Raw genomic sequence first — 19,568 nt, 5'->3', positions numbered from 1 at the left:
ACAAAATAGATGTGCGGAACCTAATAAAATTTTAACTAGAAATTTTTAATCATTATTTTATTATAATGCAAGTATCATATGATATGAATACACTGCTAGAAGCAGAGCCTTCTTATCTCACATGACAGTTGTATAATGTTTAGAAAAACAAAACTCACTAAGCATGGAGCAGGTGATGCTTTCCCCCAAACATGACAAGTTTTAATATTCTTTAAATTTTTAAAAATTCATCATATGAACATAATCACAATGGATGATCCATTTCAAGAAGATATTTCATTTAATTTTTTTATACATCAATATTATTGGGTAATTTCATAAAATGTTATTTATATTTCATTTCCATTTATTCTTGTTACTTTCAGTCTTTATACTTTTATAATTATTGTCGCCTAATATTATAATACGGCTCATAGGAAATAACAGTTTTTATTGTTGTATAGCCCATGCTGTTTTCATTCAAGATACTGTGCGCATTTCATGAAAAAATATTCTCTTCGTAACTATTTGAATATTTTTTCAGAAAATCGCTATTATAATTGTTAAATTCAGATTGTACAACATAATTTTATAATTTAGATTTATTAATCATTTATGGAGTAGCATAAATGATTATTAAAGAAATACTCTTGCTTGATTTTAAAATTTATTCGTCATAGATCTAAATTATGTTTTCCATGTTTAGAAATGTACAAATAAATAGAAAAAAAAAAAAAAAAAAAAAAACCCAATTGTAAATTGTAGATCTTATATAAGCGTTATTTTGTATTCACATTAGTCATAAAATATTAAAATTATAATATATATACTTTTCATCATAAATTATGTTATTATAATTGTACACTATTATATTCTTTTGAATCCATAAGAATATAATAGTTATGTGGAATGATGGATTTTTTGAAAAGTAATATTGTAGTTACATTTAAATTTTTTTATTCTAATTAAATTTTATAATATTTTGTTTCATACATTTATGAAAATTCATAATTGTAACAACAATAAGTAAATGTGGCTAACACATTTATTTATTATAAGTTGTTTTTAAAATATTTTTTATAACATTCCAAAGTATGTTTTAAATTTTTTTTATCATAGACCAACTACTGAAACATGTATAGTATGCTAAATATTGTAGTCTGGTACTAAAAAATGCCTTGCATAATCTTATAACATTATTCTAAATTAGTATTGAAATTTCTAATTCATATAAATTTTGTATGATTTTTCGTGTTATAATATTCATGCAATATGTTTTTTAATTAAAATATTGAAGTTATTTTAATTATTGATATTGTGAATTATATTTTTAGAATAATTTAACAGCTATTAGTATATTGGTAGATAACAAATGGTATTTGTCCTTTGCATAATTTATTTGAAGTTTAATTCTATTTGTAATCTATCTTTTTGTTAACTCAATTAAATCTAATATATGCACCAATTAAAACAATCTTATGTTGTAAAATTTCCAACTTTTTTTCTTTTCATCATTATAAATATTGTATTACATATAGTTTGTTATACTCGCTTACTTTTGATGCCTGCTACACTAACAGGAAAGCGACAGTTTGCCACAGGATATATATTTTTCATCGGCTGCTTTTGAGTTTATAATTGAGCCCTTTTTATCTTTTAACTATGATCATAAATACATTTAAATACAATTACAATCTTACTTTTGTAGTGTTCTTTTTATTATTTATTATCAAATTAATTGAAATGTAACATTTTTTTCTGCCAAACTAACTTATTTTGTTATTATTTTAAAAATGAAGGTATTGATAATATCAAAGAAAGTTACACCATATCATTAGAAGCAGAAATTGGAATAAAAATTTGTAACTTTATTAATAGTATATCTTTCAATTTTTGATTAATTAAAAAATTGTCTTTTAAAATTATTTTTTAAGAAGAAATACGATTAAGAATAGAAATTTCTCTTTCTAAGAAAAATATAAATTCTAAGAATATAAATATGAAGAATAAAAAAAGAATATAAATTCTCTTTTAATGAAAAAAAAAGAAAGAAAGAATTTAAATTTAAAATAAATAAAAAATATAAATTTGTAAATTATTAAAAAAAAGAAATATATTTTAAATACTTTTCAAATTTTAATATTTTAAAAATTTGTACTTTATTAGTAGATTTTTTTTTAAAATACAGATTTTATTTTGTAATTAGGTTGCTTCTTTCACTCTGCCATGATTTAAAATTGTCTTTTGGAAGAATGTGTCTTAAAATAGCCTATTTTAATTGTTTCACTATTCTTTATAAAGCTGATAATTTGATTTTTTTTCTTTTTTGTAAATTGTATTTAAATCTCATTAAATTTCTAAAATTAATTATATAAAGCCACATAAGAAATATCTTTAAGATTGTTTTTAAAATGGATTTTTTTCCAACTTTGTAGGCATTAGTATTAGTTGTGGTGCTATTTTTATTTGGATTAGGCCTTCTTCTTTGGTATATGAGACGTTGTAGGTAAGTATTATTACAAACTTGTATGTTTAATAAAAATGATTTTTATTAGTTAAGTGTACCTTTTGATATTTTTAATTTTAAGAAATACATCCATTAAATGTATATGCAAATAATTGTATCTGAATGATATTTTTGAAATGCTGTTAAACTTAGTCTTTCCATTTCTTCTTCCCAAACATCTTTATTCCAAACCAACAAATATAATTATTTTGTAATAAAACTGAGTTCATTTTGCAATTTTTTATATTATATTTAATTTCAATATGTTTACTTATTTTAAATTATAATTTATTATTTTTTTCCTCCAATTATCTCTTTAAAAAACTTTCAATTCTTTATCGTGTAGCTCATGATAATGCAAAAATTTATGAATTGTAGTTTTGTTATATGTGACTGCTCAAAGCTGCTTATAGAATACTAGTGTAACAAAGAAGCCATAAAGTGTTAAGGAAAAAGAAAGCCTTTATCACCAATTGGCTCTTTTAATCCTACGTCCTTGTGCAAGGTTTCAGGCATTGTAAGGTTTCATTTTGTTTAAATGTAAGAAGAACTACTAGTTGATTATGTTCATAATAACTAGCTAGGAAGGTGTATTTCTGTCAACTTTAGGAACTTTTTCAAAGTGAAAAGGTTATAGCAATGAATTTGTATTATATGAATTTTCGTAAGAAAAATTCTAAGGAGAGTGATTTTGTTTCTGAACAAATAAAACGTAAGACACCTAAATTTAAATACCCTACCAAATCTTGTGATATTCATCGTCTGGCATTAGAACATGCTCAAGCTTATTTCCAAAAGCCTTGGGATTCATATTTGAAAGAAGAAAGTGCTGTAAATGCATTCAAAATGTGTGCTCCATGTAGTAATATTTGTAGCCCTCAGTATAGAAAGGAGAATGCAGGAAGTTTTTATTACCAGTCGGTTCCAAATGAAGATTATGGCACAAGTCTGACTGTGTCATTTGTAAAAAATAGTCCTACTGATATAAATATGGCCATAAAAATGCAAAAATGTATTGAAGTTCAACCTTCACTTTCTTGGAAAAATTACTATAGGTAAAATTAAAATTACTAATTTTAGTGATTACATTTTTTTTAGTTATTTTAATATGTATTGATTTTTGTTTATAATGTTTTAAGAAGAAGAACTTTTGGAACTTACAGTATAATGTTCCCATAATGACACATTTTTTTTTCAACAAAACAATTTAAGAACCTTATATTTTAATATATAAAAGTTTATTTTAAAAATTGTTTCATATTTTAGCTTTAGTTCATTTAATATATTTAGTGTATCGATTTTTTTACAAAGCAAATAAATATATTATTGCATTTGTTAAAAATAATTTTTTAAAACTCTTTATTATATTTTAAATTAAAGCATTTAATTACACACATCAGAGTTTATAATTTAAGAAGAGTAATTATCCAGTTCCTATATTCTGTTAAATTAGCTATATTCTTATTGCATTATTTGTCTATTATATTTTTCACATAAAATGATAATTGATTCTCAGAAATTTAACAGGAGAATAAAAAATATAATATCTTAATATTCCTTTAATTTCCATTTTGAATCTTTTTGCACTTTGGATAAACATTTTATTTGGCAATTATATAATTCTTTGGTTATTTCTTATTATAAATTAGCATCTAATAAATACAATATATGTATTAAAATGGCCAATATTTAAATAGTATTCTTTTACATTTTTTTTAGCTCAGGTGCAAATTATTTTATTGAATGATATTTAAGAAATAATTTATCTGTAATTGGTCATTTAACATTTAATTCAGAGCAATTCACCTTTTAAGATAAAAAAATTAAATTATTGAATTTTATACTTTGTATTCTGTAGAATTTATATATAAACATATATAATCATGAATTAATAATAAAGAAGGAAATAAAATGTAAACAGAATGTAAAATAAGGTGCTCAACATAATAATTGTTCATTAGGGAATACAGTCAATATGGATTTCAGAATGAATTACAGCGTTTAGTACTATGTATTATGTTGGATTTTCTCATTTGTTTGAGTAATGTATATAACTGAATGTTTCATTTATTTATAAAATATTATTTATGTAAAAGGAGAGAGCCAAGATATGAATATACAGCATTAGCAGATGAATCCTTTTTGCATGATCGTTTGGAAATGGATCGCAAATTGCAAAGAGATTCAGATCGAAGTAAGTGGAATATTTTTAATACATATTATTTTGAAAATTAATAAATTTAAGAAATATTATTATTTCTGTTTTTAAAATTGTTGATATATGAATTCCTTTAGTCATTTATTTCAGTACAAATGGATATCAAAATAACAAATAACTTTTACAATTAATTATGCAATTTTATGTCTGAAATCTGTCAGATAGTGCTTATAAATTTCATTAAATGCATTTAGTAGGCAACTTGGAACATTTTTTTGAAAATGCAGGCTTTTTTTTGTTATTTTCTTTAAAAATATTTTTCTTGTATCAAAATGAGCAAGCAATTAAATTTTAAATATTGAATTATAGATTTGATTATCTATTTTTGTACACTCAAGTTTAATGTTGCAGATTTTTTTTCTCTTTTATTTATTCTGCTGTAAGAGATGCCTAATCTGTTAAAAAGTGAGGCATATTAAGCATTCGTGTTAGTTGTTAATGCTATTGCTTTACTTATTCTTATATTTTTTTCATTTCTTTTTCTTTATATTTAATTTAGAGATTTAGTGAGCTATAAACAAACAAGATCAAAGAAACATAACTATTATTATAATTTTAATTTTAGATATGTCTACTATACGTTGCCAGTACTATTTGAGAGGCTCAACTCGATATGTTTTTCTAAGGCATTTGCCAGATATGGGTATGTATATATTTTTTTATAATTTTGATTGAGAGTTGTATTAAATGTCTTTCAATAAGAATGATTGCTTATCAATTTTTACTAAATGAGAAAACCTGAAATTCTTTCAAATATAAATTATTATTTAATAAAAATAAAAGCCAAATATTTTTAATCTTTATTTTTGTGTATTAAGAAACTGAGGAAAAAATATCTCATCATCATTAACTGTCTGTATGTAGTTTTATCTTATATTTTCAAAAGTTTGATAACTTTTTGAATTGATTGATTCACAATAACAGTAGACTTGGCAGATAAAGAGTAGATAAAATTCTGCATAAACTGGATTCATATAAATTTATTAAAAAGTTTGCTTAAAAATTAAAGGTTATTTTATTTTTAAAGAAAAAAGTAGTTGATTTAAACTTCCATTTTGTTTAAAAATTACATGATAAAATAATGAGTAACTTTTAACTTTGTTGACTTTTTGATTACTATTTTCATCCATTTTTTTTTAAATCACAGCTACCCTCCCTCCCACCTTCACAATTCTCTCTCATACTTTATTTATTTATTTTTTTAGCATATGAAATGATTGAAGTTATGTTTTATTAGTTTCATTTTATTCTTGTGTATGGATTTATTTATTTAATTTTTTTATTTAATTTATATCTAATTACTCTATGACTGATAAGTTACACAGTTGTTGGCTCTTAATCTTTATATTTGTTAATTGAATGACATTTCTTTTCTGTTGACATCCTCCCCTCCTTTCACCATATTATTACTTTAAAGATTCTTCTTTAAAAGTTTCTTATCATCACCTTAAAATAAGTTTGATTATCTACATCTAATTATTTAATTGTTCCATTTTATGTAGTTATACTATTATTTGGATTTGCATGATAATATGTTTGTAGTAGATTTCTAGTCAAGTCTTACTATTTTATGAATCAAGTATTTTTTTAATTGAAATTATTTATTTGCACATTTATTATATTTGAATAATACATATATAAATATTTTAATTTTAGGTAGTAGATTGGATAAAAATTGGTATCTTGTGCGCGATTCTACTACAAAAACTGAGCGTCTGCTGACAATGACCCCGATGGCTGAAAGCTGTCCCATAAAATACACTGCTGAAACCAGACAAGTGTTGCTTGATTTGTTTTTAGCTTTACAACATCCGTATATCTATCCTGTGTTAGATATAGATAGAAAAATAGTAATGGAACAAGAATATGTTATAGCTGTTTTGCCTTTTAATGATGAAGGCAGTCTGAAAGATGTTATCTATCAAGTGAGTGTAACAAAATACACTTTTATTTTTACTTTATGATTATGTTTAAAAAATAATTCAAAAATTACAATTGTTTCTTAACATTATTTTTGAAATGTTTTCTTATAGAAGACTTGAGATAAAGAATTAATACTCTATATCCTTATTAATCATAATCAGTAATACTAAAATTCAAAAGTGAAAATGAATAAATTTTAACATGTGTCTTAGATTTGATTTGACAATCTATGGCTAGCATATTAAATGAGATAAATATCATGATATTAGATCATTTGTATGTATTGCTATTCAAATGTAAAGCATGTTTTGTCATAAGATACCAGATGTTCCATGCATAGGTCTGTCGAGATGACATCGTTAATGCTTATGTCTGCCCTTATGCCGGGAAAATAGGTGATAATTTCCTAAGAGAGGATGACAGTACTAGACACACAAAGCTCACATCATGAATCATTAATTGTAGGAAACAATTCAGCGCATGTAATGGCTTACTCCTGAATCCGATTGAGCATGTTTGCAATGTTTCAGAAAGACATTTATGTGCTCTCAGTTCTCCTTCTCAAACTTTTGTCATGGCTACAGTTGCTTTGCAAGAACAATGGCCAACTGATAGACACATAATTCATAGTTTCACACATCTCTGCATGTGCTATGTTGCTTCAAGCTTCATACTCCATATTGATGGTATTTTTCCTACACCACACTGACACATCTGATCTGTTTGTTTTCTACATATGTTAATTTCTACAACATTATAATTGTCTGGTAATTTCCTTTTATGCCTTACTATGTGTTTTATACTGTGGGTCAGTTTCATTAAATTCAACATGTAATTTTTTGAGAGATTTTCATTTTTGTGATTTTTTTTTAATTTTTGGAAACTAGTGTATAATCAGATTTAAATAATATTTTTCAAAGCTTCAAATATTTATTTATGTTTTAATATGTACTCTCTTCAATAGTAATAGACAACCGAATTTAAAGTAATTTAATAATATTATTGTTTCCTCCTAAAAATTTACAGATAATTATAATAATTTTTTTAAAATTTTTATTATTATAAGTAATGTTCTGCTACAGATTATACTTGCTAAACTTTGGAACACCATATAACTTTTATTTTTAATATTATTTTCATATATATATAATATTCGTTCATTTCTTTTCATTGCAAGTTTAAAATTCTTGATGACAAAAGATAATGGTTGATTCTTTAAGGTATAAATTCATTCCAATATAAATTATAGATTTTCATTGACTTGAAAGTGTTTATTGCTTTTCAAATTCTAGGTATTTTTAAGTGAAAGAGAATATATTTTGTTTCTTCAAAAAATTATTTATATCTTCAATTTTAATCTGTTCATTTTGTAAAAAATTAGTATTTTTAATAAATATTTAATTTTAATGTTTATATGAGTTCAATACTTCAGTATTTTTTTTTCTCCCCCATCCTCAGAGCCATTGCCAAGATGACTGGAAGGAGAAGTATCATTTCCAAGGTTATGGACTGAGTTCATCTCAAATTCAAAGATTAGGGTGCCAAATTCTTGAGGCCTTGCTGTTTTTAAAGGATCAAAGATTTCCTCCCTTCTTGCATTTGCATTCTGGAAATGTAATTGTACAAAATGGTGTTGCCAGGTTTGTAAATTGCTTTTAGCTAATTTTGATTTCATTTTCTTCTTGTCTTTGTTTTAATATATATATATATATATATATATATATATATATATATATATATATATATATATATATATATTGAATAAAAGTCTTTTTCAAAATCTAAAATATATAAGTGTTTATTTTTTTCATTTGCAAGAATGTTTTTCTTTTTCAAATTAAATTTTTTAATTCAAAAATCCATTTTTTTTGTATTCTAAATTTAGATTATTTTTGTGAGATATATTATTCTGGTACTTTCTTCAAGCAGAGAAATGTTTTTATATATTCCATATTTAGGAAGAAACAAATTATTATCACAAATGATTTATTAGAAATTTTCTAAATGAACTTTATAAAATTCATCTCAACATTTTTTTTCCAGCTGAATGTTTGTAGAGTTTAATGATAAGAATAATTTAGTTAAAGTAATGTGCCTTATAGTATTAACAATATATGTTATTTATAGGATATCTGGGTTAGAAAATACACTTTTTGGCTATTCTTCCCGATGTCATCTTTTCATTCCGAAACGACTATATGAAAATAAAGAAGCTGTGGAAGTGATCTGCTTTGGTAATGTTTTTATTTTCTATAATTTGCTTCCATCAATAGTTTATAAATGTTTAATTCTTGCTATGACTTTTGAAGCATGCATAATGATAATTATTTTTAATAAACTGTATGTATTTTCTCCTTCTCTTTTATTTATATGTGTTGTTTGTAATGCAATGGTTTTCATTAATCTAGAAAATATATAATCGTAGAACTGCAAGATAAGTGGAGATTTATTGAAAAGCCAATTTTAATTGTAAAATTTATGTTTGTTACACACAATTATACAAAATCACATTGTAAATTTTATAAAATATGATTTTAAAACAATGATAGTAACTTGTCTTTTGCATGCAACCAAGCTCACTAAGATCTACATTCACTGACTTATTTTCCCTTTACTGATTTATTTCATTCACTAACTTATTTTCCCTCACTTTGTGACTTATTCCAATGACTTACTTTCCCTTTTCTCTACTAACCTTTCTGATAATCCTGACTACTGGGTATGTTAGATAATAAAGAGACCACTGTAATATGATGTTCATTTTAACAGAGGAAATAGTGTATATAAATTCTAAAGAACTAGGTCATAATTTTTTTTTTGTAATACTTTATAATTGATAGAAAGTTTAATTTCAAATGTCTATTCAGGATTAATTAACTTTGATATCAGTATGAAGCTTGTATGTTTTAGATGTAATTATAAGCTTTTGGTTTGCTATTGTACTTCTAAATTAATTCATATTTTATGCATCAGAGTTGGTTGTTTCTATTTTAATTTGCGTACAATTATGTTTAATTCCTTTTATATATTCTCTTCCCCCCATTTGCTAACCATTATGACAACAAAAATTGCTAAAAGAGGGGGTATATAAATTTTATTACAATATTTATTTCTGTTGATTGTTGGATGCTTATTTTTCAGGTCATCTTCTGTTTGAAATGGCTACTGGATATGAACTTACATCAACTCATCCATCTGAAAAAAATTACAAAGATGTGGAAGATAAACCCCATGTCATAGATGTAAGTGCTTCTTAAACCTTTCCTAAGCTTTAAAGTTCGCATATTTTTCTTCTTGAATTTATTAAGAACCTTTTTTTTTTTTTTTTTTTTAATTTTTAAAGAATGATGATGCTTTTATTTATTCAGTAAAGTTATAGTTTATTTGATTTAAATAGGAAATTTTCTGTCAAATAACTTTTGTTGGAAATGCATAAATTATTTTACAGTTCTTTTACAACCTATTTTAGTTTTTTTTTTTAAATAATTATTTCAGAAATTTTTTTTATGCATATTTATTATTTTCTTTTAGGTTTTAAAATTCATATTTGAGCAAGGCCGTTATCGATATCCTTCTCTTCAGCAAGTATGTATTGTCTTTAGCTTATTATATATTTGTTTAAATGGAAAATAATCTGATAATTTCTTAATTTTTAAAAAAAAAATTAATATTTCAGGTTGCTAGTCTCGACTTTTTCCGTCATATTGACTTGCGAGAGTTGAGATCACTGATGCCTGTGGTAATATACTTTTTTTAAATAAACTTTTAATATTTCATTATACTATTTATTAATTTGATGTTTGAAAATTGATAGAATTTTATACACAAATGATTTATTAGTAATGGAATTTTTGAAAGTTATTTTATTAATTTGAATTGATTTTTTTTAAGTCTTTTCTTTTTTATATTAATTTTAATTTTCTTTTTATGGATTAATAATAATTTGAAAAGTGATTATGAATCCCAATTTCTTTTGTGCATAGTTTCATAGAACTTGTTGAAATCTTATACTTCTTAAATTTTTAATATGCATTTAACTGTTTTTTGTAAACTTGTAAATTATTCTTCAAGACCAAATTGTAATTTGAGTAATATTTACTGTACATAAAATATTGTTATATCTTGAATATGGAAATAAACATACCTCTACTAATTATTATATTACATACCTTTTTTAATGTTTCATGAAATTTTAACATTTGCTACTTTAATGATGTAATTTCTTGTTTCACATTAGTATTATAATACAAAATAAAATATGAATATCCATGAAAAAGGCATGGCCCATTTCAAAGAAGTAGAAAATGCATGTAACTTTGTAATTAAGTCAATCACCTGGTGTTTATGAGAAATAATCACTCAATATCAGTAATAGGTGAAACATTTTATCTACTGTATTCTATGAAAAACTCAGAATTTGAAAAAAGTCTTGATTGTTGGAATGCAGTGCTCTGATTATTTGGAGACGGAAACAGCCAATTATTTGCGGCATGCAAGGAGTCATTATGACAGTATACATGAAATGTGATAGTATGGCATCTGCAAAACACAACAGTGGACAAAATAAAAAGCTTACTGGGAGAGATAAAAGAGTGTTGACTCTCGTAGGGGGTCTGGAAGTGCATGCAGTCTTTATCCCAGATAATGTTTGAGATAAATAGACATTTCTGCAACCCTATTTTAGCAAAAGCTGTCAAAGGGGAACTTCATGCTTTGAATGTTTATGGAAGAGTTGCAATTCATAAATCATTGGTAAGAATATCATGTCATACTTTTCAGTGATGCTAATGTGTAAATCACACAGAAACTAGACTCTATACAGTGGCAACAAGTCATATTTCAGGGTCATGATCTGACAAATCAACCTTCACCATATTTCAGACAGCTGAATGCATTTATGTGTGTAGAATGCACTCAACAGAATTTTCTCCTAACTGTCTCTTGCCAGCTGTGAAGCATGGAGGTGGTTCCTTTTGGTATAGGGTGTTATATCTTGGTGCGGCCATTGGCCACTTTCTGCTTTACATGGAAAAAGTTACAACTATTCACGAAATTGATATTCTGGAGGATCAAGATATATCTTTCCTCCACACTTTATTCCCAGAGAATTCTCTCTTTATCAAGATGATAACACTCTTATCCTCATTACTAAAAGCATCCAAAAATGATTGAAGAGCTTGAGGAGGAAGTAGAACATCTTGCTTGGCCCCCTTAGTCTAATGACTTAAATATTATTGAGCATTTGTGGGAATATTTTCCAGGAAGGATGGCTTCATATTCCATTAAATGTTGTTTTATAACCAGTATGTCTCCATCCCAGATCGCATATAATTTGTAATTAAGTCAAGGAGTAGTCCAGTCCCCTATTAATAAAGCTTTCTTTTTATTTCTTGAGTATTCATATTATTTTGTTATCTATCTGTAGACAAGTAAGAAGGTAATGTTTTCTCTATGGATACTTTTTTTTATATAGTTATGATATCTTATGCATAAATATTAGTAATAAAATCCTAATTGCATTATTTTCTATTTGGGATATTAATTTTAATAATTCAAAAAGAACATTTTTCTTTCAGCCGAATTTATAAAGTGATTCTGAATAACTTATTTGTAATTTAGAAATAAATTAGCATAGTATAATTCTAATAAACTCTGCTTTGTAGGTTCTTAAATAAACTGCTTTTTTAATGTCATTGACTTATTACCAACATTAACTGAAACATAAAAGTTTTCAGTAAAGATTTGATATGTTTTAATTGGCCATTTTTATTGACCACTGCTTTACCAAGATTAATGGCTACTAAACATTTCTACTAACTATTTTGTGATAATTCAATAATATGTAGACATTCACAGAAAAAAAAAATTTCAACTTCAAATATTGATAGACATATAGCATACAATTTTAGAATCCTTGCATCATTCTGTTCATTGTGCTCTGCATTTCTTTAATTTTTTGTCTATATTTTTATTCATACAATTAAATCATAGGGAAGAGCAACAGTGTATAAAAATGAATGCACTTTAATAGATGCATGTAAAGTGCTCAAATTTACAAACTATGTTGGAGCTTATTTGTTGTCGCATATATGAAAATCAGATACAGAATATTTGGTCATGCTTTTTGTTTAAATTTTTAAATTTTTGGTAATTTATAAGTTTCTACATGAATGTAACATTTCAGAAATATTGTATCTATCCAGATTAATTAGTAATTTATTAACTTTAAGAAATGTTGAAGAAGATTTCATTGTTAATCTTAAAAAGTTAGCTTATTATTATTATTTTTTTGTAATAATAGTTTTTTTTTCATTTTTATTTTTCTCAAAACTGAAAATTTGTTTTACAATAGAAGATATTAATTTTCTGCAATGTTTCAGAAAGAAATATTAAAATTAAAAAAAAAAAAAAATACACATTTAAATTTAAACATTTTTTTTATTATAAACAATGCAATATTATAAAACAGAAAACATTATAATTTGAAAAACACAGATTTACATATGCATGATTTATAAAAAGGGGCTTAAATTTTTTTTGGCTAAGGAGCTTAAAAAGTGCTTAATCCTTGTAGCAATTTCTCTCTGCACACACCCTGTGTGATTTTTTCAGAAATCAATAAAATGCCAAAATTTTGCTTAAATTTTAATTAAAATTCCACAAAAAATTCTCTTACGATGCACATTCTCCCTTTTAAAGTATATATATTTGTCAAATTTGATAGCTGTAAGTTAAATAGACTAGCCTGTGGGGTGTGAAAATGCATACAGGCTCACATATTCTTCTTATTATTATTAGATAATTGGTAACTTTTTTAGTTCTAAGAGGTAGAAAAAAATGTTTTCAGTCACCAGTTTAGTTACCATATCAGACCCTTCTGAATATACTTTTTCTTATTGAAACATCTGTATTATTTAATAATTTTTTTCAAAAAATCTAAAGTATCTATTTTTATGGGATATTTATATTGGAAAGACAATGTAAGACAAGTATGTTTGTGGATAAGAGCAGAACTTTGCTAGTTATAATAATCATGAAGATGTAACGAACTATGCTGTTAGTTTAAACAAACAATTAGATTTATTAAAACAAAGTAATTCAGCACGAGACTGAGAACTTGCTCATCACTGATGATACTTAACTTTTATACACATATAGAATGTTCAAGAACATTCTAATTTGAATATTTAAGAAAGATCTAGGACCTTCCAGATCTTAGATAACAATTTAAATAAAAGAATTCCAGTCTTTGGATAAAACAAAGTGGCTGGCCACAGACCAATGAATCATATGTAAGATGTTCTGTTGACTGAGCCGTGGCAATTACTAGTTATTCTGGTTTATATGGCAGTATTATAGAAGAAATAAAACTGATTTAAAGAGATTGGAATTGTATGATTTTGATAATTTTGTGTAATTTCAGTGTTTATTTAAATTTATTAAAATCTAAATATTTTAAATTTATATGCATGAAAACGGCTGAATAATTATCTGTAATTATAGTTGCTTGCTGTACCTATATTCACTGAGTTAAATGTTATCCATTGACTAGCTGTTGATTTTTTTTTCTTCAGCCATCTATTAAAGCCAAGCTAAGTCCAGCTGCTCGGTCTATTTTAAAGGAGGTTAAAAGGCACCAGAGGTCAAGAAGGTAATTTTATCTCTTTTTGTATTAACTAAATGTATAAATTTTTTACTAAAAATTTGTATATGTAGATTAAAATGTAGTTTTAAGTTTTTTCTATTAATTGTTTTCTGCAGCGCAATCGGCTCAGGTGAGTGAATTTCTTCAAACAAGCAGTTAATAGTGCTTTTACGTCAAGTGCTTTTCATTTATCTCCTTGTAGTTACTAAATTATAAAGTTTTCTCTTTCTATATCTTTTTAATGATGTTTTTTCTAATTTTTTTAATGATGTTTGCATTTGTTAAGAGGCATAAAATGTTACTGGCTGGCTTTTCTTAGAGTAGAATAATGTTTTTACATAATTTAATTCCTTAGCATTTGCAGAGTGTAAATAAAAAAGCCTTTTCAGCTAAAAATTTTCTTTTTTGTAAAAATTGATGTTTGCTTTTCTGTTTAAATTAAAGATACTCATTAAAGCTGGCTTCTCTTTTTAATAAGAAAAGGATTTTATTTATTTCTTTGAAAATAATCTGTAGATAAATCTAAACATATAAAAGTATTATGCATTAAAATATAAATTTAAATACTCTTTTGAATGAAAATTATTTTATATATCAGAATGGCAAATTTTTAATTTTTTAATTGCTTTGGTGTTATTATTATTAGTTTATCTCTTCTCTATTTATTCAATACCTTCTTTTTTTTCTATTTTTTTTAGTTATTGTAATAATGATTTTTTATACAGTATTTCATGTCAATTTAAAAGGTGCCTAATTTTGAATGGAAATTTTACTATCTTGGATTGGAACTTTTAAGAGAGAAATTTTCAATTTTGTTTATTTTATTCTTGTTGAGTGTAGAACTAGTCTAGTATTCAGCAAAGAAGTGGTTTTTCTAGAATCTTAAATATTTTAAATCATATTTATAATTCATGTAAAACTAGCCAAATTTAAAAAACACATTTCTTTACCAAATGATGAAAAAATCATGTATGACTTTTCTAAACTAAGGTATTGAAAATATAAAAATAGCATTTAAAATTTCATAAAAATATAAATTTGTGGAAAAATTCTAAATACAGTGAGCAATTGACCATGTTTAAAAGAATTATTTATGGTATCATGTCATTTGGTTGAAAATAAAATTTTAAAACTTGATAAAATTCTGGGAAAAGGATAGTTTAAAAAATAAAAAGATGTTTGGGTTTGTTTTAAAAAAGTTTGTATAAAATATACAAACTTTTAACAAAAATATACAAATATACAAATAAAAATTACAAGAAGTGTTGAATGAATATACTTCAGAAAAATGTATGTATTGACTCGGAAACATAATACAAGGTTTACAGATTATTCAAAATAGACTACCCAAAACAATTACTATTAAGCTGCATGTGTACTACTTTCTATATTTAATACATACTTTGAATGATGATGAATCATCAAGAAAATAGCATAGTAAAATTTTTCTTCCACTGGATGAAAGATGACTTGTAAATTAGAAACAATAAGTAAGCAATAATATGCCTCTTCAAGGCATTGTATGTAATTTCTATAGAATTCAGATATGGTAAATGTGTATAGGCCAAATGATAAATAGATACACATGGTTACCATATCATAGGATTTTTGTAGTGATAGAGCATTGTTTGAAATGGAAAGTTTTCACTTATAAATAATAAAGTGATGATAGACATGGGACAATAGAACATCAGCAACGCTCTATATAATAATCGTAGTTCTTGTATTAAGAACTTATAGTGCCGTTGATACAATGCCTGATTATTCAGAGTTTCTGGAAAAAAAATCTACCTTTTTCAAAAGAATATTCTTGAGCCTTCAAATGTAATATTAGAATTATTTATGTACAAAATACCTAGGTATTTTTTTTACCTGTCTTACAAAGATTCATTATGGACATTCTTTGTGACAGATATCTAGGCCATTTCCTCTCATACTTGAATCAGCATTTTCTTTTGCAATAGCAGTAAAGGCTTTTATGATATGCTCTCATAGCTTTGTCAGATCTTGAGGCGATGACGAAGCAAAGATGCAACCTTTAACTGAGCCTCATAAAAAAATACAGGGGAAAAAAAAGCTTTGGAGGTTTTGGGGATATTCTTCCTCTCATACTTGAAAAAATTTCTCTCAATATGAGAAACATTTTTAAACTGGAGGGGGAAAAACACTGAAATATTTCATTATTGTTAAAAAAAAGATTTGTTTAAATAAATTTATTGAATATTTTTAATCATTTTTATTCTTAAATACAAATTATGTGAGTGAGTACATAAGAATATTTAATGTATTTTATACTTCTGTATTTGAACCCTTCTTGCAGACAGAGTAAACGGTCCCAATCAATGCATGCTTTAGAAACAGAATCAGCAGATGGTAGAGATAGCCGAAGCTCAGGAAATAGCAGCAGGTTGTATCATAGTTTTCTTGATTTATGCATTTAATTTTTGGATTAGATTCTATAATAGGAGAAAATGAAAAAATCATCACTTAATAAATTTTCATTCCTAGAAATTCTTATTAACCTTTCTTGAAATATAAATTGTGGTTTTAGATAGTAATATTTTTTAGTAAAATATGGATGTACTTAATGAGATTTGAGGTTGTTCAATTAAAAATCTTTTAATATATATATTTTTTTTGCTTATGATCGAATACTTCTTAATGAAATATTTTAAGATTTCTAATCCTGATTTGCTTTTTTCACTTTTTGTTGCTTTTATGTATTATATTATAAATTTCATATCATACTCTTTAAAATTTTGTTTATGATATTATAGTATTCTTGTGGCAACAAGTCGGAATGAATTTTTTATAATTACTTTATTGTATTTTTAATTATGTTATTTTTTTATATTTTAGTTATTTTATTTTATTATATTTTTCATTTTTATTGCAGCAATAGCCATTTTACTTATTTTTTTACTTTAAAATTAATTATTATTTCACATTTTTATTTTATATCTTCATAATTCTTTTGAATGATGCAGAGCAATTTTTTCTTTTGCGTTATTAAACACAAAAACATTAATTTTTATATGTTCATAAAAGTTTCATTTCTTTTCCCTCTCATCTTAATAATGAGATATTCACTATCCCTATTTTTGTGGAATTTTATGTGCAAATGAGCTGTTTTGAAGAGAAAGTGGTAAACTTATAATATTTTAAGCAATATTTTAGAAAAAATGAATACCTAAATTTTACTGTACACATCATCTGCACCAATTCTTAATCTTCCAACATTTACACCGCATGAATTTTCCACTAATCTTCTTCATATGTATTAGTTAATTATTTCAGAATTTTTAATTCTAATTTTATTTTCAAATTTAATGTGATTGAATTCAATAATATATTGGAAAAATAATAATTTCGATTCTTAGAAAATATCATTTATGGCTTTTAACAAAATTCATTTTCCCCTTTATATTTTTTTAGGATTATATAATCAATCAATGATATTTTCTCTTCTACTCATATCATAATAGAAATTTTTCCAGTATTTTTTATTTATATAAAAGTTGAATTTTTAGAATTTTTTTTTGTGTGCAATTGATTAAAAAAATAATGTATTTAATCATATTCATTAATTTTAAACTAACAAAATTCAAGTAGTTTTTTTTGAAAGAATTATGCTTAGCTAGAGTTAGCTTTTTAAATAAATTCAGAGAGAAAAGCTTAATTAAAAAAATAAATAAAACTCCACTTTGGTTTTCCAGATCATATAAGAAAAAGAAGAAACGGACATCTTTGACTTCCACAGAAACTACACCAGATGACGCCTCTGGTACTCCATTACAGACTATGCCTCTATCATCAATAGAAGGATCTATGAGGTCTGCTCCATCACTTCCTGAATCATTAGATTATTTTACACCTCCTACTACACCACAAACTGCTCCAAAACCTGCCACCGGGGATGCTAGAGTTCGTAGTTTATTACTACAAGAAATACAAAGTGGATTCAAATTAAAGAGTGTTAGAAACCCAAGAAATCCTGAAGTTTGAAAGAAATATTTCATTACTTTCCTGTTAGCCTGACAACAGTGGAAATATTCATCAAATGTGCCAAGTTTTTGACAATGAAATTTGATGTAATATATTACAAGTATTGTAACAGTTAATTGTAAACAGTTCAGTATAAAATTTCTATGCTTGGTGCATATTTGAATATTTTATATAAAAGAGTATTGACATTTTGTGTCAATATTTATGTATGATAGTAATTGCTAACTGGCTAATGGAAAAGCACTGAAATCTCAACTCCACGACTTTCGTTCCTTGCTTTAAAGTTGCTACTTTTGTTTTTAAATGAATTCTGAACTATATAGTTCTTTCATGAAGTATCTCGGTGAGCAAGATTTATTGAGAAATAAATCTTATCTGTTATAATATGCCAATTAAAATGGAATTTTTGCTTCCTGTAGATGTAAATAATCTGCATGCATTTTTAATAATTCTTCATTAATGTTTATCATTCTACTGTTGTGCTTCTTGTATTTGCAGTTTTAGAATTTGCAATTTCATACTGATTTATCTACTTAAAATTGAGAATGAAATTTGATGTAAAGTTTATATTTATTTTGTGCCTTATAAGGAAAATATTATTTCTTTATTGCAATAAAGATCAGTTTTGCATTTGTAAAATGAATAGCTGATATAAAAACATGATAAATATTAAACCCTTGAATGCGCATTTAAAAAAAAAAAAAAACGTTGAAACACAAAACATTTTTTTCACATTTGTTGCTGCATAGAAGAGTAACCATAAAATTTTAAATGCCCGAGTTGAACTTGGGCTTGCACAAATTTTTGTAACTCATGTCCGAATCGTATTCGGGTTTATGCGTTAAGTGGTTAAGTACTATATTTGGAACTTTTAATATTTTCCAATAAAATTTACAGTTTAAACAAGAAGAAAGATTTCAAACTCTCATTTAAAGTGAATATAACTGCATATGGAATTTTACCATATTCCATATTCATGATGGATGTTTATCTTAAATATGTTACTTTTTTATCATGTTGTATATTACAGCTATATATGTCTTCAGTAATTATTTATTACCAACTTAAGATTCCTGTGATAATGTTTAAAAAAATTAATAATATAGTGAAATATCATTGTAATTATGTCTTTATATTGATAAGAAATTTTATATGCAAAACAAACATATCTTGTTTTTAATGAAAATGACAGTTTGTAAATTGTTATTTAAAAATTGTGGGTAATTTTATAACTAATTTATTACACATAATAAAACTACCCAAAATTTTTCTTATTTTACTGGCCATTGATG

At 25.0% G+C, this 19,568-nt stretch overlaps 1 protein-coding gene across 2 annotated transcripts; it reads left to right on the top strand.

The window, feature by feature from the left end:
- Positions 1-157: 157 nt before the first annotated feature.
- On the top strand, positions 158-18,282 carry LOC129989290 (slowpoke-binding protein-like). Of its 2 annotated transcripts, XR_008785749.1 has the most exons (14): positions 158-309; positions 2,415-2,485; positions 4,582-4,679; positions 5,269-5,346; positions 6,360-6,628; positions 8,085-8,266; positions 8,754-8,860; positions 9,768-9,868; positions 10,158-10,211; positions 10,303-10,365; positions 14,201-14,277; positions 14,388-14,401; positions 16,592-16,678; positions 17,988-18,125. XR_008785749.1 is itself a non-coding variant. In XM_056097726.1 (13 exons), the coding sequence occupies exons 1-13, from the start codon at positions 235-237 to the stop codon at positions 18,274-18,276; spliced, it is 1,551 nt and encodes a 516-aa protein (XP_055953701.1). In that variant the 5' UTR covers positions 158-234; the 3' UTR covers positions 18,277-18,282. The 2 variants fall into 2 exon arrangements, 1 of the variants encoding a protein (XP_055953701.1); XM_056097726.1 differs by lacking the exon at positions 14,388-14,401 and having other exon boundaries at positions 17,988-18,282.
- The last annotated feature ends 1,286 nt before the right edge of the window (positions 18,283-19,568 follow it).

This window comes from Argiope bruennichi, chromosome 10 (genome assembly GCF_947563725.1).
Source record: "Argiope bruennichi chromosome 10, qqArgBrue1.1, whole genome shotgun sequence".
NCBI classification, from domain to species: Eukaryota; Metazoa; Arthropoda; class Arachnida; order Araneae; family Araneidae; genus Argiope; species Argiope bruennichi.
The sequence above is the reverse complement of the archived record's forward strand: the minus strand, read 5'-3'. Positions and strand labels throughout refer to the sequence as shown.

Bases quoted from the DNA above. Each gene is read 5' to 3' on its own strand.
- LOC129989290 (XM_056097726.1), top strand. From the start codon at position 235: ATGAACATAATCACAATGGATGATCCATTTCAAGAAGATATTTCATTT. The intron at 8,267-8,753 runs GTTTGTAAATTG...TGTTATTTATAG, and splicing joins GTACAAAATGGTGTTGCCAG to GATATCTGGGTTAGAAAATA. The intron at 14,278-16,591 runs GTAATTTTATCT...CCCTTCTTGCAG, and splicing joins AGGCACCAGAGGTCAAGAAG to ACAGAGTAAACGGTCCCAAT.